Source organism: Nanorana parkeri, unplaced genomic scaffold (assembly GCF_000935625.1).
Source record: "Nanorana parkeri isolate BGI_ZX_2015 unplaced genomic scaffold, ASM93562v1 scaffold475, whole genome shotgun sequence".
In the NCBI taxonomy this organism is placed as follows: Eukaryota; Metazoa; Chordata; class Amphibia; order Anura; family Dicroglossidae; genus Nanorana; species Nanorana parkeri.
The window spans coordinates 973985-1001941 of record NW_017306743.1 but is presented as its reverse complement, the minus strand read 5'-3'; the positions used below and the strand labels follow the sequence as shown (position 1 = coordinate 1001941).

Here is a 27957-nt window from a genome sequence, read left to right as displayed (position 1 = left end):
GTGTGTGACAGCTGGCTCTGCCTATCTAGAGGGCTAGGCATCGGAGCATTTGGGCGAATACCAGTACTTGCCCAAATACTCGGCATCGGCACCAATTCTAGTATCGGTGCATCCCTAGTCCAGACACTGACTGCAGTAGGCTATAGAGTAATGTAATGGAGGAGCCAGGACAGCTAATAAATTAAAGCCTTGTACATAGAAGCTTCAATATTTGAAAAAGCAAAATGTACAGCAAGGTCTTAGAAAGCATTTGCCAAACTTGCAGCCTTGATGAAGCCTTTAAGCAAACTTCAGTTTACACTGGGGGATTAAATATACCGTCTCACTTTATATAAGCAGAAGGGCACCAAAAAATTAGTGGGTGTGAATGGGGCTAGTTGACACCACTGTGCTGAAAAAACATGCACTACTTGTTTTTCCAGCGCAACGTAACACAACGGATCTGGTGTGAACTAGCCATTCACACCCATTCATTTTTCGGTGCACTTGCGTTGATAATAACACGCCCCCCCCCCCCCCCCTGACTTAGCGGTCACGCTGATCCAACAACTTCAGCTTTTTCTGAATCACTGGCTTGGAAAAAGTATGCGGATAAAAGGCCATTTTTTTTAAGCAACCTAACTACTTCTCAATGATGGCATCAAATACTGGGCTGCATTTTAGAAAATGACTCCATTCTAGAACTGTATAGAAAGTCAAATAGCAACCAATAAAATCCAAACTTACTCCATACAATGACAGTTCGAGTGTAAAACTATGATTGGTTAGTATAAAAGGGACACAGATCATGATAATGCACAATGAAGTAATCAAGTCAGCTTGTCGCATAGAATTTAATGTCTTGATATATTTACAAACTGTTCTTCCTGTATAAAGTGACAGGGCTGCATGGTCGAGCTTTACTGCACCTATGAAGGGATTTCATAAAACTTAACAGGAGCTGCTAGCAGAAAAATGGTTGTCATGATAACCTAATGATATTTATTGTCTAGACGCTCCCTTTAAGAAGCAGAGTCTGAAGCCTCGGAGCTGTCTTTGACGTCCGTGCTCTCTGTGGCCTCGCTGACTTCACTCACGTCCTTGCTGTCGCCGCTATCCTCTGTTCCATCGCGTTTTCCCGTGCTACCTACACACTTCTCATCTCGACAGCAGTCCCCAACGTGACCTGACCTATTATCAGATTTGTTTTCTATGGAGCTCAGGGGTTGCGGACGGTTCTTGTCCTTTAAGTCCATCTGTTTCCGCAACTGTGGAATAAAAAAAAAAAAAAATATTGAGTATGTTTATCCGGTGATCAAGACTCCACTGTGAATGAACTAGTGGAGGCAAGCAGGCAGGGCCAGTGTTGGAATTAAGCTCACCTAAATGCCACGGCTTGAAAGGCACTCCAGGGATTGATCAGTGTGCTCCTCCAATTTATCATTTACTTTTAGACTTTCTCAAAGACGTTTATATAAAGTCTATGATAGCCACAAACAGCCAGGTCAGTGTTTCAGATTCGCCTGATAATTATACTGCAAGGTGTGCTGGCACAACCTGTTTAGACAGACCGAGTCATTATGATGCTGGAGAACCTAAAACAGGACCTTTTGGTTCTCCGGTACATTTTACTCCAAATTATCTAGATCCAAAATATATTCATCTATATTTTAGTTTATACCAATTGACAAAAAAATTATTCATTAAAATAAAAAAGAGATTTCATTATCATACAAATTACCCATCTGCCTTTAAGCGTCAAACCTCTCTATAATACATTCATCACTGCTGCAACATTTTTCAGAACATACACTATATAAATTTGAATACATAAAAGGGTTTATTTTAGGGATGTTCCGATACTTGTATCGGTACTGGGGCCGATACCAGGCATTTTCAAGAGTACCTGTACTGCTGAACATGCCCCGATTCCTAAGGCCGATATCGGCCCTTTAAATTGTTAAACTGCAACGGCTGTCCGAGTTCCCGCGCTTGTGGGAACTTCATCCAGTAGCTGTCCAGTTCTATATCTCCTCATCCTTTCCACCACAAGCACAGCCATGGACAGCCCCACACGGCACAGGACAGCCCCAGAGCCGGCACCTGCCCGATCAACTCTCTACAGCATAGCCACAGAGATCCACATGCCGCCCAGGTGAGATCGGCACACAGCCTGGTGAGATGTATTCTGCTCTGGGGACATTTGTATTTAGCTCTGTTGACATGTATTCTGCTGTGGGGACATCTGTATTGAGCTCTGTTGACATGTGTTCTGCTATGGGGACATCTGTATTTAGTTCTGTTGACATCTGTATTGAGCTCTGTTGACATGTATTCTGCTGTGGGGACATGCATTCTGCTCTGGGGACATCTGTATTTAGCTCTGTTGACATGCATTCTGCTCTGGGGACATCTGTATTTAGCTCTGTTGACATGCATTCTGCTCTGGGGACATCTGTATTTAGCTCTGTTGACATGCATTCTGCTCTGGGGACATCTGTATTTAGCTCTGTTGACATGCATTCTGCTCTGGTGACATCTGTATTTAGCTCTGGAGAGCAATTGCCCTAAAATAATCACTCTGTATTGTTTTAGAAAAAATTTCACATGTACTTTAAGAAAAAGTATCGGTAATTGGTATCGGCAAGTACCGTAGAGAAAGTACCTGGTCTTGAAAAAGTGGTATCGGGACATCCCTAGTCTATGTATCCCTGAGCATTCGCTCTGTGTGAACAGAGGCAAAAACAAATGTTCTTAGTATAGTTTCTTTTCAGGCTCAATGTAATGCAATACCGCATTATGGCCATGGTGGTGTGAAAAAAAAATCCCATGCACCGGGTGTCTCCATTATCTCTCAGCCAGACATTATAGATCAGGGGTGTTCTTGAACACCAGGGAATCTTTTTAGAACTGAATTCTTTGCACAAAAACATTCATATAAATACAATGCTCAATAGCCACAAAGGATATACATTTGCTTTGTGTGCACCAAATTCCTTTGCAAACCCAGTTATTGGGTTAGTTAGCAGTGACATTATCACTTTGTTGCACATAAGCTGTTCAGAGATGTGGGAGGAACCCAGCAGGCACCCCCCACTGCAGCCAACTGAAACCTACAGGAGCGGACGGAAACCAGACCACAAGGAGAGAAACAGCCACAGTGAACGGTCTTTATTAGGGATACACTGATATATCGGCCGAAAATCGTCCATTTTCCTGCCAAGACATCGGCGCATCCCTGCTTTCTTTCCTCCCCGCTGCTCTGTGTGCCAGTCGGGCGAGCGCTGCTGGAGGAGAGCGCTGTGAGCGGCCGGCGTCTCTCCTCCCACACCGCTCAGCCTCCTATCACAGTCCGGCAGAGCGGTGTGGGGGCAGAGACAGCCGCGCTGTCACAGGAGGCTGAGCTCTCCTCCCTGCTCCACCCACTCAGCCTCCTGTGACACTGTCACAGAGGAGAGTGTGCAAACACTCAGTGATCACTGAGTGTTCGTAGATAATTGAGGACATGGTACGGTGGCTATATCCTCAATTATGAATGAATGGGAAGTGATCTACATACCCTCCTGTTCATTCATAGTTGTAGTTATAGTAAACACACTATGTTCTCAAGTTATGAATGAACAGGAACACTCAGGATTCCTGTTCATTGATAAAAGGGGATACAGAAAAAGAGATTGAGGACTCCGTGTCCTCAATCTCCTTTTCTATTTTAAAAGGGAAATTTCAGGGGTCTGTTTAGACCCCTAATATTTCCCCAAAGCCCCTAAAAGAAAAGTAAAAAATATTTAATAAAAAATGAAAAAGTTTATAAAAAATTAAAATAAATGCAAAAAAATAAAAATAAAAAACACTTTCAGTCTGACAATTTTTTTTATTTCGGTTTTAAAATTTCCATTTCGGTGCACCTCTAGTCTTTATTACAGGAACCTCCTAAAAAGAGGCAAAGTTTCATGTTGCATAAGTGCAGTGCACCGATCTGGAAGAAATAAATACAAAGCACACCAAGATTCCAGTAAAAATGCACATGCTTGACCCCGTAGTTCAGCTACAAGTGCTTGTTATATGTATTGAATGGAATAATCTGTAAATGTCACATATATAAAATTGTTTATACCGATGCTGGAAAGTCACACTGTGAAAACATTTTCTTAATCATGGATCTAAAAAATCTCTGAAATTGGGAGCCTCTATCCCCCTATTACCAAACCTGTGGCCCTTAGGTATTTGTTTTTGGCCCTAGTCAGTCAGTAGTTGGGCATGGGAACATTGACTTGTAAAAAAAAAAAGTAATGGAAACAATCTAACAGTTTCAACATGTCTCCAGACTTCTACATTTTTTTTTACCTTCTCTGACCACCTCCTGTGGTATGTCTGCAGTCTCTGAAAGTCTTATGGAGGCATGTGCCGAATATTTTTCACCATCCATAAAAATAATGGAGGGGTTTGAAGTTTAAGGCAGATGGACGATTTGTATGTACTATGGATCTTTTAGAAGCTATATTATTATAAGTTTAGAGTGAAGTTGATGATAGATATGTTATTACCTTAGAATTTCTTGTTCTCCAGCATTATAGGAGATGAGGAATGTCAGTACTACATATATAAAATGAATAGGAAGTACACTCTGCTGTCTATGTTTTGTTCACAGTAGAGGCCCTGCTTCTACATAATGGTCTGTTGACTGGTCTGACAGTATTTGGCCAGCATTACACCTTGTGAAGGTCAGACAGGGGAGCAAACTGATGCGACCTGGAAGTGGCTCAGACGAAGACTTTCAAGCCTACCACCTGTGAAAAAAGACACATAAGCGAGTCATTCACAAAATACAGTCTCCCTCCTGATTTAACCCCCATTGATCCTCGATCCTACACAAAAGCACTAAGGAAGGTATGCTGAGTAAATGCCATCACCCTGTGCAAACAGTATCAAATTGTGCACTACACCCCCAGCCCTCAGTCTCCACTAGATGTTCTGATCGATTGCTAGAAATATGTCATACAAGATAGTCAGACCAAAAGAGAACAGCAAGCAGAATGCTCAAAGTAATGAATCTTGGGAACCGCCAGAGATGGAAATATTTACTAGGGATGCACCGATATATCGACCGAAAATAGCACTTTTGGCATTATGCCTAGAGTGGCATTTTCTGGCCGATACAGCGGTGCATCCTATTCTCTCCTCCCCGCTGGGCGCTGCTCTGTGTCCCAGCGGGGAGGAGAGAAACTGACAGGCTGCCGAGCGCTGTGGGAGGAAAGCGATGTGAGCTGCCGGCGTCTCTCCTCCCACACCATTCAGCCTCCTATCACAGATCGGCAGAGCGGTGCATGGGCGGAGACAGCCAGCGCTGTCACAGGAGGCTGAGCTCCGCTCTCTCAGCCTCCTGTGACAGCATGCCAGGAAGGATAGTGATACAAGCAATCAGTGATCGCTGAGTGTTTGTAAATAATGGGAGGACATAGTATGGTTACTATATCCTCAATTATGAATGAATGGGAAGCGATCTACATCCCCTCCTGTTCATTCATGATTTAATTGAAAGTTAAAGTAAAAAAACAAACAAACATTCAGTTTCGGCCTGACTTTATTTCAGTTTCGTTTTTGAAATTTTCATTTCGGTGCACCTCTAATATTAACATATCAGAATCAACTCACCCTCCACATAAACAGATAACATTTATTTCCTGTATTTATGTACAGAAGACATTTATATTTGTCAAGCGCGGACATGTAACCGCCATTTGGAAGCATTAGGATGATTACAGACTGCAGGGGCTGTGAAGTTTGGTGTACGGACCACTACACCAGCTAGTGGGGGCATCACACAGCTATGTGCACCAGCGACCAGGGGAAGGAGCTGTGAGTAAGTTCATTTTCTCACATTTTGTAAAAAAAAAAAAAAAAAGGTGAATTTACCCTTTAATAATACTCAAGGAGGAGGGAAAAGTAGAACAGAAAAAAAAAAGGAAAAATTATATTTGAGCTCACTAGATAAAACGAGCACTTAAAACTTATAGTGTGGGGGTAGCACCACTGCAAGGGTTAACATTGGATTTGCCTGGAGCTCTGCTTTAAACAGAACAGGAATTCCACATACAGAGGCTTTAAGATCCAAGTGTACTGACCTCGTCACCCATCTGAGCGAGATCTCTCTTCATAGCGTACGCATCTTCACCGTCAGCGTAGTACTTGGGCTCCACCTCACTAATTCTACATGGGAAAAAGTGAAATACAGATTTTGAAGTGAACTGCAGAACATTTTGCTTCCTGTTAAACTAAAGCAGTAATATAAACAACAAGCTTTATCTGTTTAGACCGGCGTTCTCTTATAACACCTTGGTTGGTAAAACTGGTTCAGATCCGCTCAGCTATGGCATGTTGAGGCAGAGGAGTGGCTGAACATTAGTCTCTTAATACTTGTCTAGATTTTCTCTCGTCAGCCTGTGGGCTGAAAGAAAGGAGTCGATATATTCCCCACTGCCAACCATCGTGTTAAACAGCCGCAGTATGCGCTATTGTTTAAATACCTGTACAGTGATTGCATCTAAAAAGGATGCAGTCATTGTTCCGCCAAGAATTTTCCAATCGTATGATTTTAAGATCCAATTTTGTAGAGCCAGGTGGTGGTGACAGGGCCACCCATGGCTCAGGCTGATACAGCAGAAACTGGCTGAAATTCAAGCTAGGAATGGTCAGCTTTACATGATTCTGATAAGAAGTAACTCCCAAAAAACATTAAAAGGAGAACTATGGGGTTAGGGCTTTCCCCGTAGTTCTGCGAAGGGTAACGGGAGGACACAAACTAGCGTCCTCCCGTTACCCGAAGCTCAGTATATAGAGGGCTACAGCTCGCGGTATACTGAGATGCCGCAGCTGAAACGGATCTCGACAATTATGTCTGGATCTGCCCAGCTGCGTGAGTGACAGCTGGCTCTGCCTATCTAGAGGCAGAGCCAGCTGTACCCGCCCCCTCCCCGTCCGTTCCGCCAGTCAGCGCTAGAGGATCGGACAGGGGAGGGGAGAATCCAGTCACTCCCCTGTCACGGCTCTCTGCAGTGACAGGATCGAGAAGTGAGCGAGCGCCGGTAGTGTTCGCTCACTTCACGATCTACTGAGCCGACCTGTGACAGTTTAATTGTCACAGGTCGGCTCAGATTATGAGGCCGAGTGAAAAGCACTCACCTCATAATTCTCCTTTAAGGAGTTGATTTATAAATCTTCTGGCCAGCATATAGCTGGGTGAATACCATTCTCACGGCACTACTGGCACTAGATAGAGCCGAGGAGCATAGAAAATTCCTATGCTCATTAGCTTAATCTAGTAGCAGGGTAGTGCAAGCGGCATTCACCCAGCTATATGCTGGCCAGAAGATTTATAAAATGAGCCTCTTAAGTGTTTTAGACACAAGTTGTGTTTTTTTTACTGAACTTGCACTTGAATAGAGTTATATGTCTAGACACATAGAACTTAATGGAATTCTGGTTTAAAAAAAAAAAAGGATAAGAAACAAGCTACAACTTAGGGAAAGTTTCTAACATCGTATTCCTATGCAGATCTTGGAAATGTGGAAGCTACTAAGAGGTGAAACGTCTTCTGCCTTCAACATTAAAAGGAGCACTATGAGGTGAGTGAAAAATCACTCATCCTCATAGTTTGAGCCGACGTGTGAAAATTAAACTGTCACACGTCGGCTCAATAGATCGGGAAGTGAGCGAAAACATGCCATCGCTCGCTCACTTCTCGATCAACTCCCTGCAGAGAGCCGTGACTGTCAGTCACGGCTCCCTGCAGGGATTCCCCCTCCTCGATCCTCCAGCGCTGACTGGAGGAACGGACGGTTGAGGGGGCGGGTACAGCTGGCTCTGCCTCTAGATAGGCAGAGCCAGCTGTCAATCAAGCAGCTGGGTGGATCTCGACAGTAATGTCGGGATGCGTCCAGGCTGCGGCGGTCTCAGTATACCGCGAGCTGTAGCTCGCGATATACTGAGCGTTGGGTCACGGGAGGACGCTGGTATATGTTCTCCCGTGACCCTTTAGAGAACTATGGGGAAAAACACTTACCCCACAGTTCTCTTTTAAAGAACAAGTCCCGTTAAATGTAACCAAATACTACTAGCTGAGAGATGTTAAGAACCCAACACATAAAATAATATGAATAAAAATATATACAATACACACGAATACTATAAATATACAACATCTATCTTATCTCCCACACACTGAATACTTACTGGAAGTTCAAGGTGTTGGAATACAAATGGAGTGCTGCCCGATTGCTGCAAACAAGTTGTACAAACAGAAAATATGTTATGATGAAGGGAAATAAAGGACTTGCAATTGCTTAGTTATTACTCTAAATGAAAACCATTATATGATTATTTGAAAAGACTCTGCAACTATATAAAGTGAATCGCCAGTAAGATCATAAAAAAAAAAAAATACAAAAGGTTATGGTGAGCTGCAACTATTTAAATGCTTGAACAGATCCATCTGTGGTGACTTCAATATAATAATATCCTAAAGACTGGATAATCTGCAATATCTGTATTTTCCTACGCATCATTTTTCAATGTGACTGGCACTACCACCATCACCACTATATTTGTGCCATCTGCCCCCTTACAGATAATTAGAACCCTCTAAATGGCAAATCTTAAAGTGAGCCGTCTTACATTATTAAAAAATACAGATTAAAAAAAAATTAAAGTGAAGGTGAGTAGTATAGCAGCTTCAAAGTCACCATTTGTCATTGTAAAAGGAGAACTATGGGGTTAAGGCTTTTCCCCACAGTTCTCCTTAGGGTAACGGGAGGACAAACTAGCGTGCTCCCGTCACCCTAGGCTCAGTATCCCGCGAGCTGTAGCTCGCGGTATACTGAGACGCCGCAGCTGAAGCGGATCCCGACAATTGCCGGGATCCGCCCAGCTGCATGACTGACAGCTGGCTCTGCCTATCTAGAGGCAGAGTCAGCTGTACACGCCCCCCTCCCCCTTTCCGTTCCGCCAGTCAGCGCTGGCGGATCGGAGCGGGGAATCTAGCCCCTCCCCTGTCACGGCAGAGAGCCGTGACAGGATCGAGAGGTGAGCGACCCGATCTACTGAGCCGACCTGTGACAGTCTCATTGTCACAGGTCGGCTAGAACTATGAGGTGAGTGAAAAGCACCCACCTCATAGTTCTCCTTTAATGCACTGCAGCACAAAGTCAATGTTTGCAATTGTGTGTACTGCTGAGCCATTCAGTGCAATCTTTTTTTTGCATTGAACACCAAGTAGCAGCAACACCTGCCAAGAGCCTGCTTTTCAGGTTTCTGTAATAAAAAATGCCCAGCACTGACCCCCAGCATCAAACATTCTCCTAAAGCCTAGAAATCAAATATGGACAGGAGCTGCAGTTTGCATTTCACATGACACAGAAACAAAGCCCTTCAGTTAGGCTGGCCATATACTCTGGATTGTTTTACATGATTTTGCTGTTAGCATGGACATAGGAATCCCCCACCACCACCCACCAGGCTATTATAATCTGGCAGCGGTGGGAGTGCTGCTGTCAAAATACCCAAACAGAGACTGCAGTTGACTGGCTGACTTGGCTGTCATTTAACCAGTGTATGGCCAGCTTTAGCTTGGCTAGTTTTGAAAAAGCCCAACTGCTTCAGGTCACCCTTTTTGGTTTCTTTTTAATGAAACAGTCCAATATAAACAATCAGCAGTCTTAAAAATTGCTACTGACTCACTGAAAAAGTCAGAATATTATGACCAGGCAGAACCAATCAGGAGATTATTATTATACAGGATTTATATAGCGCCAACGGTATGCGCAACGCTTTACAATATAAGGAAGATATTACAATCACAATACAATTCAAGACAAGATGGTAAGGAGGGCCCTGCCCCTGAGCGCTTACAATCTAAAAGGGAGGGGCCAGTGATACATAAGAAGGTAGCTGTCTGTGAATGAATTGTATGAGAACGTGATGGTTCAGTGGTCAGGTTGAGGTGGGATAGGAAATGGCGCTTATTTATGAAGGTTACCTCTTCCGCACATGCAAAGAAACATATTTAGCGTTGAAGTTCTCGATCATTGCTCTAGAAGCTTGGTCCATCAATTTTTGTGCCAGGCCAAGTCGTCTGTGAGATCGTTTCACAGCCTAAGATCAAAAAAATAAAATGCAGATTCGTATAGTGCAATGGTCACAGTGAGAAAATAACCACATTATGTTGCAGATGTAAATCAAATACATTAGAGCTGCAGCTAACGATTATTTTCAAAATCGATTAGTTAGCCGATTATTAGGTTCGATTAATCGGATAAACAATAAAATAAAAGTTTTAAAAAAGGCTCCAGTGATGGGACGACTAGTTTGTATTGAGGTTGTAGTCCATCACAGGAGCAAGCTTGGAGCGGTGGAAGTAAAAAAGAAAAAAGATAGTGCGGTGTGCAATATAGTGAAAAGGAAAGTGTAAAATTATACAGCAATGAATGCAGAATGGCACCGGCTATAGAGGACTACAAAACCCAGCAATAGTACATTATACAGCACAATGCAGAATACCACTGTATAATGTATTATTGCTGGGATTTGTTGTACTCTTCTATAGGTGGTGGTATTCCGCCAGCTATTCCACAATGCAGAATATCACCAGCTATAGAAGAGTACAACAAATCCCAGCAATAATACATTATACAGTGGTGCAATGCTGAATACCACCAGCTATAGAAGACTACAAAACCCAGCAATAGTACATTATACAGAGGAGGTGCGGCGTGTGGATGCGGGAGGGCGGGTCTGGCAGCGGCGAGCATGAGGTGGGGAGGAGGTGCGGCGCACAGCGTGTGGAGCTGTGAACAGGGCCAACTGATCGGAAGCCGATTAATCGATTATTGAAAAAGTTGACAACTTTTTCAATAACCGATTATAATCGATTATGCCGATTAGTTGTTGCAGCCCTAAAATACATGATAAAAAAATACATCTTACCAAAGAAGTGATATGCCCATGTGGAACATCATCTGGATCTTCCTCCCTTAAAAGTAAAAAAAACAAACATCTTTGATATTTAATCAAGACCTATTCCAAAATCCACAACAACAAGTACCTGCCATTCCAAGACTGGCATCTGCCAAATATAACTTAAAGAGGAACTTTACCCACATCTTTCAAATGACAACAAATACACAATGACAATCTACAAACAGATACTTAGAGTTGCCGGCTTTTTATTCTTTGCATATCTTATTTTATTTTCCTCCCCATTCTTCTCACAGTGCCTATTTTTACTAAGGGCAGATTAATACATCTCCCTTTACTTGCTGGAACTCTGGCACATGTGACTAGGACATGTGACCTTGCACATCATCTCAGAGGAGCAAAATGCCTTTCCCTGAGATCTTGTGAGATTACAGATGAGATTTCCCAGCAATGCTCTGCTGATGTCACCTTCCCAGGATGCAATGCTTGGGCACATTACATCACTTATGCCCAAGAGGACCAGGAAATGGTCCCCTTTCATAATAGAAAAAAATAATAATTGTAAGTAAAATAAAAATATGTTTAACTAATGAATGGAAGATGATTTCATATCAGGATGCAGAGCTGCATGCTGATGTGCTTTTTAGTGGAAGGGGGTCAAGGTCTGGTTTAAAAAACAAAACACATTGCATCAGAGTTTGTAAACATCTACCTTAATTACAAAACATGTTTTGTGTACTTTGTCACTTTTAGCATAAGGGCCCGTTCACACCAGTTGCAGTGCGTTCCGGCCCGATTCTGGCCAGAGCGCACCGCCTTTCATTGCAGCCGGCTCACTTTTTTTGTGGGGCAGGAGGGGGCGTGGCGGCCATTGAAGTGAATGGCAATGTAGCCAAGCCCTCTGGCTGCAATGGGATCGCAAGGCACATTATGCCTGCGGTCCGGTCAAAATGCGGCAAGCACTATTTTGATCGCAAATGTAGGCATGCATCGAAATGAAATTTTTAGGCCGCTCTGGGGAAATATCAGATATCTAAACAGACCCCTGATATTTCCCTTTTATAATAGAAAAAGAGATTGAGGACACAGAGTCCATAATCTCTTTTTCTGCAGCCCCAGTGCTCAATGAACAGGAAGCTCTCAGTACAGAGGCTTCCTGTTCATTCACAATCTGGAGATAGTAATATTTATTACCAACCCAGTCATAGATGGACAGGAAGCCTGTGTACAGAAATGCTTCCCGTTCATTCATAAAGTGAGCAGATAGTAAATATTTACTATATCCACAATCATGAATGTACAGGAAGTGATGTATAGCACTTCCTGTTCCTTCATAACTAGAGACATAGTAAGCCGACTATGTTCTCCGTTATTTACCAACCCTGAGCAATCAGTACAGTATCCTTATAAGCTCCCTTTATATATTTTTACAACTGCTTGCCTGGAGTTCAGCTTTAGAGATCCAAGGTGGACAAAATGAACGTGATGCTGCACAAAAACATAGAAATGTTACCTGTTTAAGGAGATGCCAACCCCCAACTGCCCACCCTGTTTTGCCTACACACCTTAAAAAACATACATCAAACTAACCTTAGATCTGCAGTAATAAGAAGCTTACAACTTACATTTTTGCTAAGACATAACCAACAATTTTTCCATTTTCATCTTCAGCGATGTAGGAGAGCTAGAGGAATAAACAAAAATATATATAATGCTGATGGCTAACAATATCTAACCCACTTAACATCCCTGCACATTTAAACATAGGTAATATTAGACTACAGGCAGTCCCCGGGTTACGAACAAGATAGGTTCTGTAGGTTTGTTCTTAAGTTGAATTTGTATGCAAGTTGGAACAGGCACATTTTTTAAGTGTAACTCCAGCCAAGAATATTTTGTTGCTGTTTTGGATAGCATAGGGAAAGGTTAACCCCTTGTAAAGTTTGTTTTGCTGTCTGTGCCCCTGTTCAGAAGATTTCAAATCACTTTCTGTCCCTGTGACAAATGGATTTAGAAAATTTTGGGTTGTTGTGGAAACAAAGAATTGGTGATAAAGCTTCAGTGGAGACACCCTTTTCCCCATGATAACTCTTACAGGAGTGAATTTCCCTTCCTAGGGGTAGTTTTCCTCTCACTTCCTGTTGTCTCAAGGACAGGAAGTGAGATTAAATCTTTCTAATAAGGATACAGACACCAGTAAAAACCTCACAGTGACCCGGAAGAAGAGGTGGGCACACCTCGTCTGCACGTGTAACAAGAGTCAACTTCCTGTAATGTACGTACAGTACTATGAACCAGACCCAAAAAGGCGGGCATTCCTCGTCGGCACGAGTGCAATAGCATTACAACTACCCCTGCTGTACAGTAATAGTTTCCGTTTGTTAGTAGGAGTCGTATGTAAGTCGGATGTATGTAACTCGGGGACTGCCTGTATTAACTTGCATAGCACAGGAGCCTTTAAAATGCATGGTTGTATTATTTACATTAGTGTCAACCCTCAAATTTCAGGTCAACTGTACTGCTCAGTTCTCCAGGCTGGAGGAGAATGCTATGCTTGATGGCCAACGGTGCAAGCATCTACCTGCTTCTGTTTCTTCACTCTTTGGATCTATGATTTCTGCACCTCTCCTGCTGCTCCATCTTTCCTTCATCAGATCACCAACCTCAGAGAGGCAGCTCTGGCACAAGGAAGCAAAGCCCTGCTCCTTCACCAAGATGGCCGCCTCCACACAGACACAGGCATGATTCGTCACTCCTGGGGAAAAGGTCAGCTGCAGGGAGACCACAGGCAATAGTGGTGACTAGTACTTTGCCCTCAGCATTCCATTTTTTAGAGGCGGGGCTTCCACATTTCAGTTCTTTAAATATGCAGCTTTCATTAAACTAATACCAATATTGTCATGAAGATCCTTGCTCAGGCACTTCCTGTTACAGGAGCACTCCTTTTACTCCTGTGTTGTCACCCTGTCACAATTCTGCTGAGTGGGCCAAAATCTGAGCGGTGTGTGGCCCCCTCAATTAACTTTTGTCCAAGGAGGCGATCTAAAAAAATCTCAGGCAAACAGTGACTGCAGCAAATCAGCTGTGGTTATCGTTGTAGTATTATGATAGCGGCACATCAACCACTGTCAGAAAACAATACCTCAGCGGGGTGGCTGGGGGTATTGAGCATTTTTTCTTGTTCAGCCCCCATTGCTAAACAAGAAAACATTAATAGTGCAGGGGTAGACAACCTTGGCAGTTCTCCCTAATATGCCACTTCTGTTGCCCCTCAAGATGGCCCGGAAAACCTATGTGAGGCGCACCTGATTGCCGTCTTAATTGAACTAGGTCATCGACGGATGAGTATATCCCCTACCTCTTCAAACTTTACTCCTCATACACCTATACGGGACGTGTGTGGACCAATGGCCTCGCACCAGGGACCTCGCCCTCCTTTCCCCTCTCCCACGGGGGGGACCGGGAGACCCCCATCCTGACGGGGGCCCCGTTCCCACCCGTGATCCTCTGCTCCACACGAGGGGGTGACGGGGGACGCCCCTGTGGCGTGTTTTACCAACCTGCAAAAACAAGAATGACTTCTGATAGGAAGATAACGAGGCATCACTTTTCCCATAACTCGTCCCAGCACAACTACCAAACATGACCAAACCCCCTCCTGCCACACACCCCCTCTACCCCAATCCCCCACCTCCCCTCTTAGTTAATTAGGACCTCACCCTTATGGGTTCCCAACGTTCCGTAGGTCAGACACCAGGGTACTTGCCTCGATCATACATCGCATCGCCACTGTGGCACAGAGGCCATTTGACCCACGAATAAGACCTATGACATCCATGCGTACATGGGTCGCACATGTTCCTTTTGGTGCTTATGAAATGGAGGAACTGATGGCCACTAGACAAGACAATCTAGATAGATTCAGGAAGATGTGGACCTGCTGGGCCTATTTTATAGGCACAGCGGACTTTACCAACCTGCAAAAACAAGAATGACTTCTGATAGGAAGATAACGAGGCATCACTTTTCCCATAACTCGTCCCAGCACAACTACCAAACATGACCAAACCCCCTCCTGCCACACACCCCCTCTACCCCAATCCCCCACCTCCCCTCTTAGTTAATTAGGACCTCACCCTTATGGGTTCCCAACGTTCCGTAGGTCAGACACCAGGGTACTTGCCTCGATCATACATCGCACCGCCACTGTGGCACAGAGGCCATTTGACCCACGAATAAGACCTATGACATCCATGCGTACATGGGTCGCACATGTTCCTTTTGGTGCGACCCAGGGAACCCGCCAGCTCATCAGCAGATGTTATATGTATAGACAGTGAATACTAGCTGGCAATGTTTATTCCTACTGTTTCTTTCCCTTTTGTTGGTCTGACCGACCTTAAGGTCAGTACACCTTTTGTTAACGCATATCGGTACTTGATTTATACCAACGACTTTACTCATTGTATGCCATGTTACTTGTTGAAAACTAATAAAAACCATTTGAAACAAAAAAAAGACTGACAGTCACGGCCATGGCTGGCAGAGGCAAGATGGAGTTTGTAGTTTCACCACAGCTGGATTGTAGAGGTTGCCCCCCCTTTTATTAGAGTTAGTTCACACCATAAGCAGTGCGTTCCGGTCCAATTCTGGCCAGGCCGCACTGCCTCGCATGTATGGCTAGATTTACCCCAGAGTCTATCTTGGTGGTGCGACCACTAATGTTCCCTGGAGATAAGGATCGAGTCAGGACCGCCTGCTCAAAGCATAAGCATGCACGTTCTATGATAAAATATTGTATGTTTGTGGAATGGTCGTGTATTCATCCACCATAATTCAGCTTACCAAAAGCAGAGGTCCTAAAATGCTTCATCAAGCTGATCAATCCTGCCAGTCCTGTGCAATCAGCTTTGCAAGTAATGTCAGAACTCCAACATCACTTTTGTTACACTGCAGAGCCACGTTCCCCGGTTACAAACATGCTAGAGCTCTTTTGTATAGATTTTATGCTGAGAACACAGCACAGCTTGACCAATGCAAAAAGAAAAGACGCACTATAGAGCCCAACAAGTCCTGGAGGGACTTTAGTATACTGACCACTGTAAATAAAAAAACAAAAAATGATAGAAATTCAGCATATTCAGACAGTCGAGGTAATGAGGTCACCAGTACACCGAGGTTCATGTGGACCTCAGTATGCTGGTGACCTCATTACCTCGACTGTCTTTACAGCGCCATCTGCTGGCCATTTTAGCACACACAACATTTGCAAGAAAAGATATGAAGGCGTGGAGTGCAGTGGGATATCTTTAACATATTCAGACAGGGAGGCATGGAGACATCACTAACGAGAGCACTCAGAGCCTACCTGTGGCCAGGACAGTCCATGGTAAAAGTAATACTTCATCTGGTAGTTTTCTGGCAAACACAGCAAGTTGCAGTGCTGCATATTCATCAGGTCCTCGGGCTGTAGGGACAAGACCAACAAATTAGTACAGAAAGTATGGAGAGAGGAAAAAACGCAGATTACACTAGAGCTGCAACAATAATTCGATTAAGTCGAACAAAATCGACGATGGAAAACGTTGTCAAGCTTGAAGAATGATAGCGCACCATGGTAGAAGGAGGCAGCCATGGCACCTCAGGCTACCAGGGGGAACAATGACAGCCCACCATGGTAGAAGGAGGCAGCCATGACACCTCAGGCTAGCAGAGAGGGGGACAATGACAGCCCACCATGGTAGCAGGAGGCAGCCATGACAACTTAGGCAAGGGGGGAAATGATAGCCCACCATGATAGAAGGAGGCAGCCATGACAGCTCAGGCACAGGGGGGACAATGGCAGCCGACCATGGTAGAAGGAGGCAGCCGTGACAGCTCAGGCTAGCAGGGGGAAGAATGATAGCCCAAGATGGTAGAAGGAGGCAGCCATGGCACCTCAGGCTAGCAGGTGGAACAATGCTCTCCACCTGCACTAGGGGCCTTCCTGTCGCCTCCAAACAGGCAGCTTGTGTCTATCCACATTATTGGCCATTACAAGTCCTTAACACCCTGCAGAGCACAAGACCTGGACTAGCACACCATGCCTGTGCATGCCCAGCAGCAAAGCATCATGGGAAAGTCAGCCATATTACTCCCAGGCCCCACTCCAATGAATTGAAGACAAGCACGCTCCGTTTTCATATAACCTCGTTACTGAGCGCGCTCACATTTCCCGGGACAGCCCCCAACCTCTCAGCACATATATCTCCCCTGAATTATTAGCTCACCCGCGCGTTCCGGATATTCATGGCGCCGGTGTCTGCAAGAATTGATCGGTTCAGGAGAGGGGCGGAGAATCAGAAGTCACGTGAGTGGGACGCATGGCCGGGTGGGCGTTAACCCGGAAGTAATGTCAACAGGGAACAGGAAGTGGGTGGGCGTATAGTGAGAAAACAAACCTAACCATTTGTGGAGTTTGCTGGGTGTAACAACGGGCGCACAGTCAGTTTGGAGAAGCATCATCGTTGTAGAGTTATGTGTGGGAAACACCCCTACCCACATCTGAACCTCTGCCTTACCCCCAACACTACCCTTAGAACACAACCTGTTTCTGACCACTCTTATCCATATCATCCCCCTCTGCACTATATCTGGCAATCCTTACAAGGTATCCCAATTGTGGTCACCCTTACCACAACACCATGCCCATTCTGCAACCCACAGTTTGTCAGCCTTACAACACAACTTGTTTCTGGCAGGGCACTACCTGCATCTAGCAACACTAAGGCCCCATTCACACTGAGCGACATGAAAATCGCGTGATTTTATATGTGCGACATCGCACGACTTTTTCCTATTGGGCTGTATGCAATCAGGAGCAAAATCGCTCAAAATCCACAGAAAAATGGGTCATGTAGGAGCGACAAGCTACAGCGACGAGCTACAAGCGATATTGAACGGCGAGATGTGAACAACTCCATTAAAATGGATTGGAGAAGCTATATAGAGCGATATCGCTGAAAAAAATCGCTCAGTGTGAATGGGGCCTAACTCATTTCACCACACCCATCTAGCAACTCTTCCACACACACCACTAACCACCCCCTAGGGCCCAAGCCCTAGCAGTTTTACCCTTGATCTGTTTATGGCCAAGGGTAGCACAACCAGCATCTTACACCACACCCATCTAGCATCTCTTACACACAGCACCACCCTAGAGGTCAGGAAACACTACCCCAACCAGTATCAGCCATGATCTATTTATGACCCAGCCTCATCCTGCCCCCACCATCACCTTAGTGCCACCCATGACACCACATTATACCAACCAGCACCACCCTAGGTGGTCTTCCCCATTTTACAACACTGTTGGAAGCTAAAATAATTGACATCTATGATACATCTTTGATGGAAAGTAAACCCTACACTTATTTAAGATTCAGTTGTTCATCAGTAATTGAAGGCACCCCCGAATCAGAGCACATTCTACAAACACCCTATGGTCAAGGGACACAATCCCCTTTTGGCCAGCCTTGCCCCCTAATAGCATCTGTCTTTGACCACCCTACAGCCAAGGGAGTGCACACATATATGGCTAGCCTTACCCATTACACCACCCAACAACTCTAGGAGCCAATGGACACTACTGCCACCACCCCCATCTTGCCAGCCTTACCCATTACACCACCCTTGTGCGGCAACCCTTACCCACAACACCACCCTAGGGGCCAAGGGACAATGTTCACACCTTACACACAGCACAACCTGTTTCTGACCACTTTATGGCTAAAGAACACCACAACGATACTTAGCCACCCAATCCCTGCAGCAAATTCCCCTACTATACCAGTGATTGGAAGGGGACGAAGTCTCTATGGCAGAGGTAGTAAATTAAAATTCAAGGCGGTCCGGTGAGCAAAAATTCAGTCCATTTCTGGACCTCAGTCTGCCATTTAGGTTGCATTCACACCAGCAGCTGCACTGCAATACACAGCTGCTGTGTTTTCAGAGACACAGTGCTGATGTATTGATCCGAGCACATCACACTTTTGTTTGTTAGAACTTTATTGAAATGTCATAAGTGACATTTCATTAAGTTCTATGGGTGCAGCAGTGTGATGCGGTTGTACCACATTGTGGCTGGCTTCACTGAAAAAAGTACAGCAACCATTAGCGTGCCCCCTTAAATTGTTTGTCCCCATCAGAGTATCTCCTTACATGCGTTCTTGTGCGTTTGGCCTCTGGAACGCAAGCTGACAGGCTCCCTGCGTTCAAGGGCGTGGCGGTGCAATGAAGTAAATGGCACCTAAGCCACGCCTCCCTACCCGCAGTGCGATCAGCCGCACCCGGAACGTAGGCACATTAGTGCTTGTGTTCCGGTCCAGTGCGATCTGCAAAAATAGTGCTTGCAGTATTTTTGCAGATCGCACTGAACTGGAACGCTAGCACTAATGTGCACTGACTTCAATGCACCGCCACGCCCCTGAACGCAGGGAGCCATACTTTGTGGTGTTAAAGCGAAAACCAAAACTTTTTGTCAGTTTTGGGTAAAGTAAGGGAGTTAAGGGCCCATTCACACCACATCCAGATCATCACCAGACCAGGTTGTTTCCGGACCCAAAATGCATCCTAATGTATCCCTATGCTATTTCTGGCCTCACACCAGCGCAGTCCGTTCAAGACCAGACCAGAGAAAATACTGTATGTCTCATTTTGTATGGTCTGGAAAGCACTGGAACGCATAGAGGTGCATCAAAACCGCATGGAATGCACTGGACCGAACCTGAAAGCCCATTTTAAGCTTAAAAAAAACAGCTCCGGAAGAGGCACAATCGCAGCAAACACGCGCTGCACTGCGTTCCAGATCTGGTCTGGAAAATGGTGTGAACCTAGCCTAAGGGAGGGTTATAACCCCTATCAGGTTTTTTTTTTTGCTGTGTCCCATTTGGGAGATTTTGCTTCACCTCTTGCCACAACAGGAAGTGAGGAGAAATCCCTCCAAAGTGAGTGAAATCCCTGAAAGTCAGCAGCAGGAACTAACGTCCCTATTCCTGTTCTGGTTACCATTAATGGTGGGCTCTTTTTTCACTTTCAGTGAACAGGACAGAGTAGGGTTGCCACCTTTTCTTCAAGCGAAACCCGAACACTCTGGCGACACGTGGATATTTTTTTTGGAGAATGAGTCGCGGCATATTCATATGTAATTAGTGCAACCTGTTAATATGTAAATATCACTATTTTCAGTGGGGGGGCGTTAGCCCCTATCTTAATTTTGGTTGCCCCTGTCTGTCTGACATCTTTTGTCTGGGTTTCTGCTGCCATTAAACCCGGACACAGCATTCAAAACCCGAACTGTCCGGGTGAATCCCGGACAGGTGGCAACCCTAGGACAGAGAGGGTGAATCCCCTAATGGGGACACAGACAACAATAGAAGCCTGACAGATCTTGTAATCCCTCTTTACTCTATCCAAAACTAAAACGTTTTGGCTTCATTTGCACTTTAAAAGCTGCCGATTTAAACATTTTCGGTACCAAAGACCTCTGTTAAAAACACTAGTGCATCTTAAAATGTACTTGCAGCGTTTATTTTGCTAAATGTCTGACAACCAACAAAATGGCGGCTGTTATTTCAAACAACTTTATTGTTCCTAGTGCGTCGCTGGAGTGTGACGCTGATACTAGGAGGAGTTACCAGACTAATGGCGTCGGGAAGGCCTAAGTCCTATCAGCTTCCGAACCCTCGGTTTTTGCGGGCCCAGTCCGGGCTCTGCTGTCCCTTTCTCATCCCCTGACCGCCGGCGGCTCTCTGGTTTCTCTGGGCGCCTTTCCTCGGCATTCCTCCTACGGACCCCGCTCGGCGTGCATGTGCCGTGTCAGGCCTCGGGCTCAGGTAAAAGCGCGCGGCCGGGCTCGTCACAGATCGTTTGCGGGCTGGCGGAGTAAATATTGTGGTGTAATCCCCCCCACAGCGCCGCGCGTTCGGCAGAGAGCTGGTCCTTTGTGTGATTAGGCCCCTTTGTGTGAGTATCCTGGTTACTGTTGTTGATGATGCACTATAAGTAAAGTGGAAGTCCAGTCATGGAGACTTCAGTTGGTGTGTGTGTGACAGATTGTAGTATAATACAATGTATATTATGAGTCCTGTTGCAGTAACTGACTCGGACCTGGGGAGGAGGGGTCTGCAGGTCCGACGGACCCTGGGAGGAGGGGTCTGCAGTAACTGACTCGGACCCTGGGAGGAGGGGTCTGCAGGTCCGACGGACCCGGGAGGAAGGGTCTGTGCATTGCACTTGTGTTTCACTTAGTGCAGTTGCAATGCTCTTCAGACTTCAGTGTGTAAATGAAATAAATGCATATTGTTGTTTTTTTTTATTAATATGATGTGATTTATTACATTTTTGTTAAAGGTTGATCATGACTTTAACCAGATAAATATAGGTTGTTGGGGACTTGCTTTACGTGTCTAAACACTGGACATCATGGTGCATATGTGGAAACACTTGTGTCCACATGCCCGCTGTGTGTTTATATATTAAATACTGTTGTGGATCTGTGATTGTGTCAGAACTTCAGAAAAATAGATGGAGCATGAATGACTATTAAATATAAAAAGGCGTGCAATTGTGTTCCATTGCAAAATGTCATGGAAATTGCTGTAAGCGTCCTTAGGTTAAAAAAATAAGTCAAGTTGGCCATTTTGGTTTTTAACCTGTAGTGAGTCCCCTCTTCTACATATTCTAATTCTGCATATTAATCTTTTTTTTTCCCCTCAGGGTACCTGCATGATCACGCCTCAGTGACCTCTCAGACCAGTGTGGAAGGACTCTCGGGAAGTGCTTATTCCTTTTTGTGTCTTCATTATCAGGCCTATGGTGGCTTTACTGGTATTCTGGAAGTGAGGAATAATTTTATGCTCGCACAAGATGGCATCTGTTCCAGTGTATTGCTTGTGCCGCCTTCCATACGATGTGACACGGTTTATGATTGAGTGTGATGTTTGTCAAGACTGGTTCCATGGCAGGTGAGTGACATAATGCTTGATTATGGTGTCACCAAAAGTATTGGATAATGACAAATAATTGGACAGGGTGCAGTGTGTCAAAGATGGGTTGGTGATTGAGGCTTGGCGGATCAGAGATTGGTGGTGATATGCGGGTGTAGGTGCACTGGATGCAAGAATAACAGATTTGGATGTCTACTGGATCCAACACTAGTGGATGTGTGATGGACTGAAGCCATTTAACAATACATTTACCCTAGTTCATGCAAAATGTGACTGGCCATTAATTTGTCGGGTACTATTTGTAGGTTTTGTGGAATTGCTTTAAAATTGTCTTCATGTATTGACCAGCTCCTTTCCTTTTCCAGTTGCGTTGGAGTGGAGGAAGAAAAGGCATCAGATATTGATCTTTATCATTGTCCCAACTGCCAGATAACTCACGGGCCATCTGTTAGTAAGTACTTTTAGGTTTAGCATTCACAGGCCATCTGTTAGTAAGTACGTTAGGTTTAGCATTCACAGGCCATCTGTTAGTAAGTACTTTAGGTTTAGCATTCACGGGCCATCTGCTAGTAAGTACTTTAGGTTTAGCATTGACGGGCCATCTGCTAGTAAGTACGTTAGGTTTAGCATTCACGGGCCATCAGTTAGTAAGTACTTTAGGTTTAGCATTCATGGGCCATCTGCTAGTAAGTACTTTAGGTTTAGCATTCACGGGCCATCTGTTAGTAAGTACTTTAGGTTTAGCATTGAGGGTTCATCAGTTAGTAAGTACTTTAGGTTTAGCATTCACGGGACATCAGTTAGTAAGTACTTTAGGTTTAGCATTCACGGGGCATCTGCTAGTAAGTACGTTCGGTTTAGCATTCACGGGCCATCAGTTAATAAGTACGTTCGGTTTAGCATTCACGGGCCATCTGTTAGTAAGTACGTTCGGTTTAGCATTGACGGCCATCTGCTAGTAAGTACGTTAGGTTTAGCATTCACAGGCCATCAGTTAGTAAGTACTTTAGGTTTAGCATTCGATGGTAAAAGTTCTTCACGTTGCAATGTCCCCTTATATTGTTGAGGCTCCTCCCCCTGTAGAAAAAACACTAGCTCTTAGTTTGTCCAGAAGTTATCTGCAAAGGAAAAAAGTTACAGTACTTATTATACTGTCCTCATCAGTGACGTGCGGCACCTTTTTTGATTCCGGGTGAGGCATTCCCCAGTCCGCCGAAGCCCTGCCCCCCAACCCGGTCCCCAAGCTAGTGTGAAGGAGGGAGGGAGGAAGGAGCCTCCCTGTCCCTCACCTGCTCGTCACTGCTGAGGCATCGAGATCAATGGCCTCAGTGTTTTTTTTTTTCTTTTGATTGGACATCTTGGACCAATGGCACATTGCCATTGGTCAAAGCCATCCACCGAGCTCACGCCTCTAACACAGAGTAGCAGTGGGGAAGGCCGCTGCTGTGTAACCTAACTATGCGTCAAAAGCCGGATGCAGCGCTGCCTGTCATTAAAAGGCAGCGCTGCATCCATGACAGGTTATACGGCAGGGAGGCTTTCCCTGCTATGTAACCTGCTAGATGCCGATCTGAATGGAGGAAAAGCTGTCAGCTTCAGACTTGAAGAGAAGAGTTCATCCCCGGCAGTCTGTCGTTCCTAACAGGTGTAAGTCGTAACAATGAGCACTAAGTCAAGACCTTGCTTTTGCAATTAAGATTTTTCTCTCTTGACTTTTTTTCCTTTAGTGAAACGTCGGCGAGGGAGTTCCAAGCAAGATCTCGCTGTGAGCAAGGATGTGAGCAAGGATGTGGGGAAGCCAGTGCAGACAGGCAGCGCAAGTTTCATTAAGGAATTAAGAAGCCGTAATTTCCCCAAGTAACTAAAGCAATTTGTTCATTGTTTCTTTTTCTCATGTTATTTCAATAGGATATGTATGTATGTATGTATGTATTTTTAATGGGTTTCATATTTTTTAATCAACTGGTTTGTAGGAGCTTTGTTCTAGAGCAGTGGTTCTCAACCTGTGTAACCTCAGGACCCACATTTGTCCTCGATCATTAAAGGAGAACGATACCTGTGACAGTCTCATTGTCACAGGTCGGCTAGAACTATGAGGTGAGTGAAAAGCACTCACCTCATAGTTCTCCTTTAAGCCGCGACCCAAGTCGCGCCGTACTGAAACACACGGCATTGCAGTACTTTGCGTTTCAGTGCGGGCGATCGAACTGTGGGTGGATGACGTCACTCCATTTTCCAATGCAGAGAGGTGCCAAGCAAAATTGGAATTGGTATTTATTTGAAACAAGAACATTAGAAAGCATTTTACTCATGGCAAGTCCTTTCCTTCTATTTACTGCTTTGCTTGGTTTTCTTATTTGTGAACCTGGGCAGCCAGTCACAGATTAAGAAATCACAATTTTATGCTTTCCACCAGATCAAGGGAACTTAGTGAAAGCAAGGCAACTTTGCTCCTGGGGGGTGGTAAAATCTTTACAGCACAAAATGACACTGTAATGCATTTCTTTAATTTCATGACTTCTGACTGATGTGTTTTGTCCCATCCAGCGCAGATGAGGTGATCCTGAAACCACAGGGGACTCAGCTGACTGTTGAGTATTTGGAAGAGAACAGCTTTAGTGTTCCAATCCTGGTTCTGAAGAAGGATGGGCTTGGGATGACCCTTCCTGCTTCTTCCTTCACAGTAAATGATGTGGAACATTATGTGGGTGAGTGAACATTTTGTTTGTTATGTAACATTAGATGCCCCTAAAAGATTTGTAAGGAGAGGAACATGTGCAACCACAGCTTGTAAATCTACAAAGTATATTGGAATTCACTGGCTGCTTGTCAATGGCAACTGTAGAAAGTACATATAACTGCTACCATGCAGGGGAAGTGAAGGGAAGCATCCCAGGGGGCTTCTGTTTAGGGTGGCCAAAGTAGAAGAACTTTTTGTTTTTTAAATAAGCACCTGTCTGAACATTTCCACTTTTCTTACAGGAGCAGAAAAGGAGATCGATGTGATTGATGTGGTTAGACAAGCTGACCTGAAGATGAAGTTGAAGGATTTTGTGAAATATTACAACAGCCCCAAGAGGGAAAAAGTGCTCAACGTGATCAGTTTGGAGTTTTCTGAGACAAGGTGTGTTTATCTGTCAAGTTACTGACCTTAGTTTTATTTTTAAAGTGATCCCTTTTCCAAAAGCAATATACAGACATTCCTCGTCCGATCGACCTTGCGTGTCGCCGGCGGAAGTGATGTCCTCCGCTCTTCACTGCGGGTCCTGGTAAGTATTTTGTTGCCCGATGTACAGTACACTGTTCGGTACTGTACATCTGCAACACTATACCATACTGTACTAATGCAGTACTGTATAGAGTTCCTCACTTAATGACCGATTCGTTTAACGACCTGGTCATAGGAACAGAGCTCGGTCGTCAAGTGAGGAATACCTGTAGTGTCTGTAAAATAACAGGTCACAATGGGCCTTCAAACCAACCCATGTTGCTTCAAGCGCTGTGGTCATGATGCTGATTTCCTCCCCTCCTTTTGGGCATGTCCACACATACGGGCATTTTGGCCTGAGGTTACTTCCTTCATGGAGGCTAGCCTTGTTTTCCCTAACATATGCAACCCTGCATTTTTGCCTCCTGGGTCTGTTTGGTGAGCTGCCATTAGCCTCGGGAGCTCAGACAATACTTCGCCTGCTTTTATTTTATGCTAGAAATGCTATTAAAAAAAAGAAAAGAACAAGTCACTCCTTATCACTGCCAAACAGTCTTCATCTGATACATTTCATGTGTGTCAGATGCCTGGTCACCATTTGCTTGCTGTGGTTCCTCCTGCTGACCCCCCTATGTCATGACCGGACACAGTAGTGATGTAGGGGCTGACAGAAGGAACCACAGTGTGAAGGGAACCAGGTATCCAACACACCTAGGACTGCATGGGATTCAGAAGATTGTCGCTTTAATAAATGTTTTTTTTTTAACTTTCTATGAAATGGTCATTTAAAACTTTTTTTTTTTTTTTTAAAGATGAACTATAATGCTTTTTGGTTTTTCTTTTTCTTTTTTTAAGATACTGCACCTGAAAACAACATGCATTAAGTTCATCTGTTATTCTGTAGTATTTTGTTCTTTTGCTCAGTTGTACTTGGGAATATGATTTTGTGTATTTTCTTTAACAGGTTGTCAAACCTTATTGAAACTCCAAAGATTGTGCGCAAGCTGTCCTGGGTGGAAAACCTGTGGCCAGAGCAAAGTGTGTTTGAAAGACCAAATGTGCAGAAGTACTGTTTGATGGGGGTCAAGGACAGCTATACAGATTTCCATATAGATTTTGGGGGGACATCGGTCTGGTATCATGTATTAAAGGTATGAATTGGAAGACCCTAAAGGAATGTCATACTAGCATTGTGCTTGTCTCTCTTTTCAATATGTAAGGCTTGATTTAAAATTACTAGGCTGAAATGGACACAATGTAAACCTATTCTGACTCCAATTGTTGTTTTAGCGATTTTATCCTTTGCTGAGATTTCTATGCCTGGCCTGTATAAGCAGATATAATCACTGCGGACAATCCTTATCAGATAGCTGAACTCACCATATAACTTTTCCATCCACAAAGGTGCTTCATTCTGTACATCAGGTTACAGCAGACAACAGGATACAGCAGATGAATGAATTGGTAGTATTTTAAGGCGGTCAAAGATGATAATGTTTCCAACCATGCAATGCAGATTAACATGTGGTCCTGTTAGAAGCAGCCATCACACTAGGAAATTACTATTGAAGAAGGGCGCGGCATAAACACACACGGTATATACATCATAGATGTGAGGGAAGGGAACACAGAAAAACATGTGCAATAACCAAAATGACCACTAGATGGCAGTATATGAACTTAGCCATACAATATCAATAAGTAAATGGCTTAACCACTTGAAGTCCGGGGTGTTAAACCCCCCCCCCCCCTTCCCATCAAGGCCATTTTTCAGTATTCAGCGCTGCGGTACTTTGACTGACATTTATTCTGTCATGCAACGCTGTACTGAAATTAATTTTATACCCTTTTTTTGGGGACAGATGGAGCTTTCTTTTGGTGGTCAGGGGTGTGGAATTCCTATCGCCCGGGACAGGCAGTTTCGGGCGTCGGGCGAGTAGTTTTTTTCTACATTTAGCCCGGCTGCGGGCAAGCAGCACTGCTAAATGTAGTGTGGGAGCTGTTTTGTACAAGTGATTTTAAACGGCTGTGCAGCCGTCCAAAAATCACTTGTAACCTGCCTGAATCACGCTTTTCCTCTCCTGACACAGGAATGCAGCCTTCCTGTCACAGGAGAAATAGCACAGAGCTGTGCTAGAACTCCTGTGTTGGAGGTGAGAGGGTCAATAAAGAGAACCTGTCACCTCCAAAAGCTATCACACAAGGGCTTGTTACCCTTGTGTGATAGCAATAAAGTCAAGTAAAAAATAAAATATATAACACTTAAAAAATTAAACATAAAATTGGAAAAAATAATAAAAATGTAAATACATAAAAATAGAAGGAAAAAAAAGGCGATAAAGTAAAATAAATAATGAAAAAAAATATTACAAACCAAAAAAAAAAGTTAAACAAAAACTAAAAAATTAAAACCAATCCCTATCATCTGCATGCAAATAAATTTGCACATGATCGCGATTGAAAACATTCTGAGATTACCACGCGGATGTAACCCCATTGAAATCAATGATGCCGCGAGGCAACCGTACACGGCCTCGCCCAAGTCTGCACCCGCCCCAAACGGTAAATTCACTTTCCCAAGTAATTTGGAAAAATGGAATTACCCGCACAAATCTGGTCCAGACACCATGCCCCACTATACTTACCTTTCAGGTAACGGTCCTTCCCATCCGCCAGTATGGGTGTACTATCTGTACCTGTGCCATTGTAATCTGAATTTCGCTCTCAAAATTCAAGCACTCGTTGGTCAGCGCAGGCATCTGACGGCACTGACCAACGAGAAGCTCTTCTTGGCATTGCTAAATACGGTTATGGTTA

General features: G+C 44.4%; 2 protein-coding genes across 4 annotated transcripts in view; one reads left to right on the top strand and one right to left on the bottom strand.

The window, feature by feature from the left end:
• Positions 1 to 1000: 1000 nt before the first annotated feature.
• NAA10 (N(alpha)-acetyltransferase 10, NatA catalytic subunit) lies at positions 1001 to 17312 on the bottom strand. 3 transcript variants are annotated; one of them, XM_018560720.1, is made up of 8 exons: positions 17217 to 17312; positions 16316 to 16414; positions 12573 to 12631; positions 10957 to 11002; positions 10010 to 10125; positions 8209 to 8253; positions 6102 to 6186; positions 1001 to 1247 (listed from the first exon to the last, which is right to left on the bottom strand). In XM_018560720.1, the coding sequence occupies exons 1-8, from the start codon at positions 17235 to 17237 to the stop codon at positions 1002 to 1004; spliced, it is 717 nt and encodes a 238-aa protein (XP_018416222.1). In that variant the 5' UTR covers positions 17238 to 17312; the 3' UTR covers position 1001. The 3 variants fall into 3 exon arrangements, with proteins under 3 accessions (XP_018416222.1, XP_018416223.1, XP_018416224.1); XM_018560721.1 differs by having other exon boundaries at positions 10957 to 10998; positions 12587 to 12631; XM_018560722.1 differs by lacking the exon at positions 8209 to 8253.
• Positions 17313 to 20612: 3300 nt separating this feature from the next.
• The window catches only part of PHF8 (PHD finger protein 8), a 27643-nt gene continuing 20298 nt past the window's right edge, over positions 20613 to 27957 (top strand). Inside the window, exons 1-7 of the mRNA XM_018560699.1 lie at positions 20613 to 20819; positions 21703 to 21950; positions 22298 to 22383; positions 23660 to 23789; positions 24480 to 24640; positions 24915 to 25056; positions 26105 to 26291. Coding sequence (XP_018416201.1) covers positions 21853 to 21950; positions 22298 to 22383; positions 23660 to 23789; positions 24480 to 24640; positions 24915 to 25056; positions 26105 to 26291 — 804 coding nt within the window. The 5' untranslated portion in view covers positions 20613 to 20819; positions 21703 to 21852. The remainder of the gene's footprint in view (positions 20820 to 21702; positions 21951 to 22297; positions 22384 to 23659; positions 23790 to 24479; positions 24641 to 24914; positions 25057 to 26104; positions 26292 to 27957) is intronic.

Coding starts and splice junctions, on each gene's coding strand:
- NAA10 (XM_018560720.1), bottom strand. CDS start 17,237: ATGAATATCCGGAACGCGCGG. Junction 16,415..17,216: donor TGAATATCCGGAACGCGCGG/GTGAGCTAATAA, acceptor TTGTCCCTACAG/CCCGAGGACCTGATGAATAT. Junction 10,126..10,956: donor ATGGGCATATCACTTCTTTG/GTAAGATGTATT, acceptor TTTTGATCTTAG/GCTGTGAAACGATCTCACAG.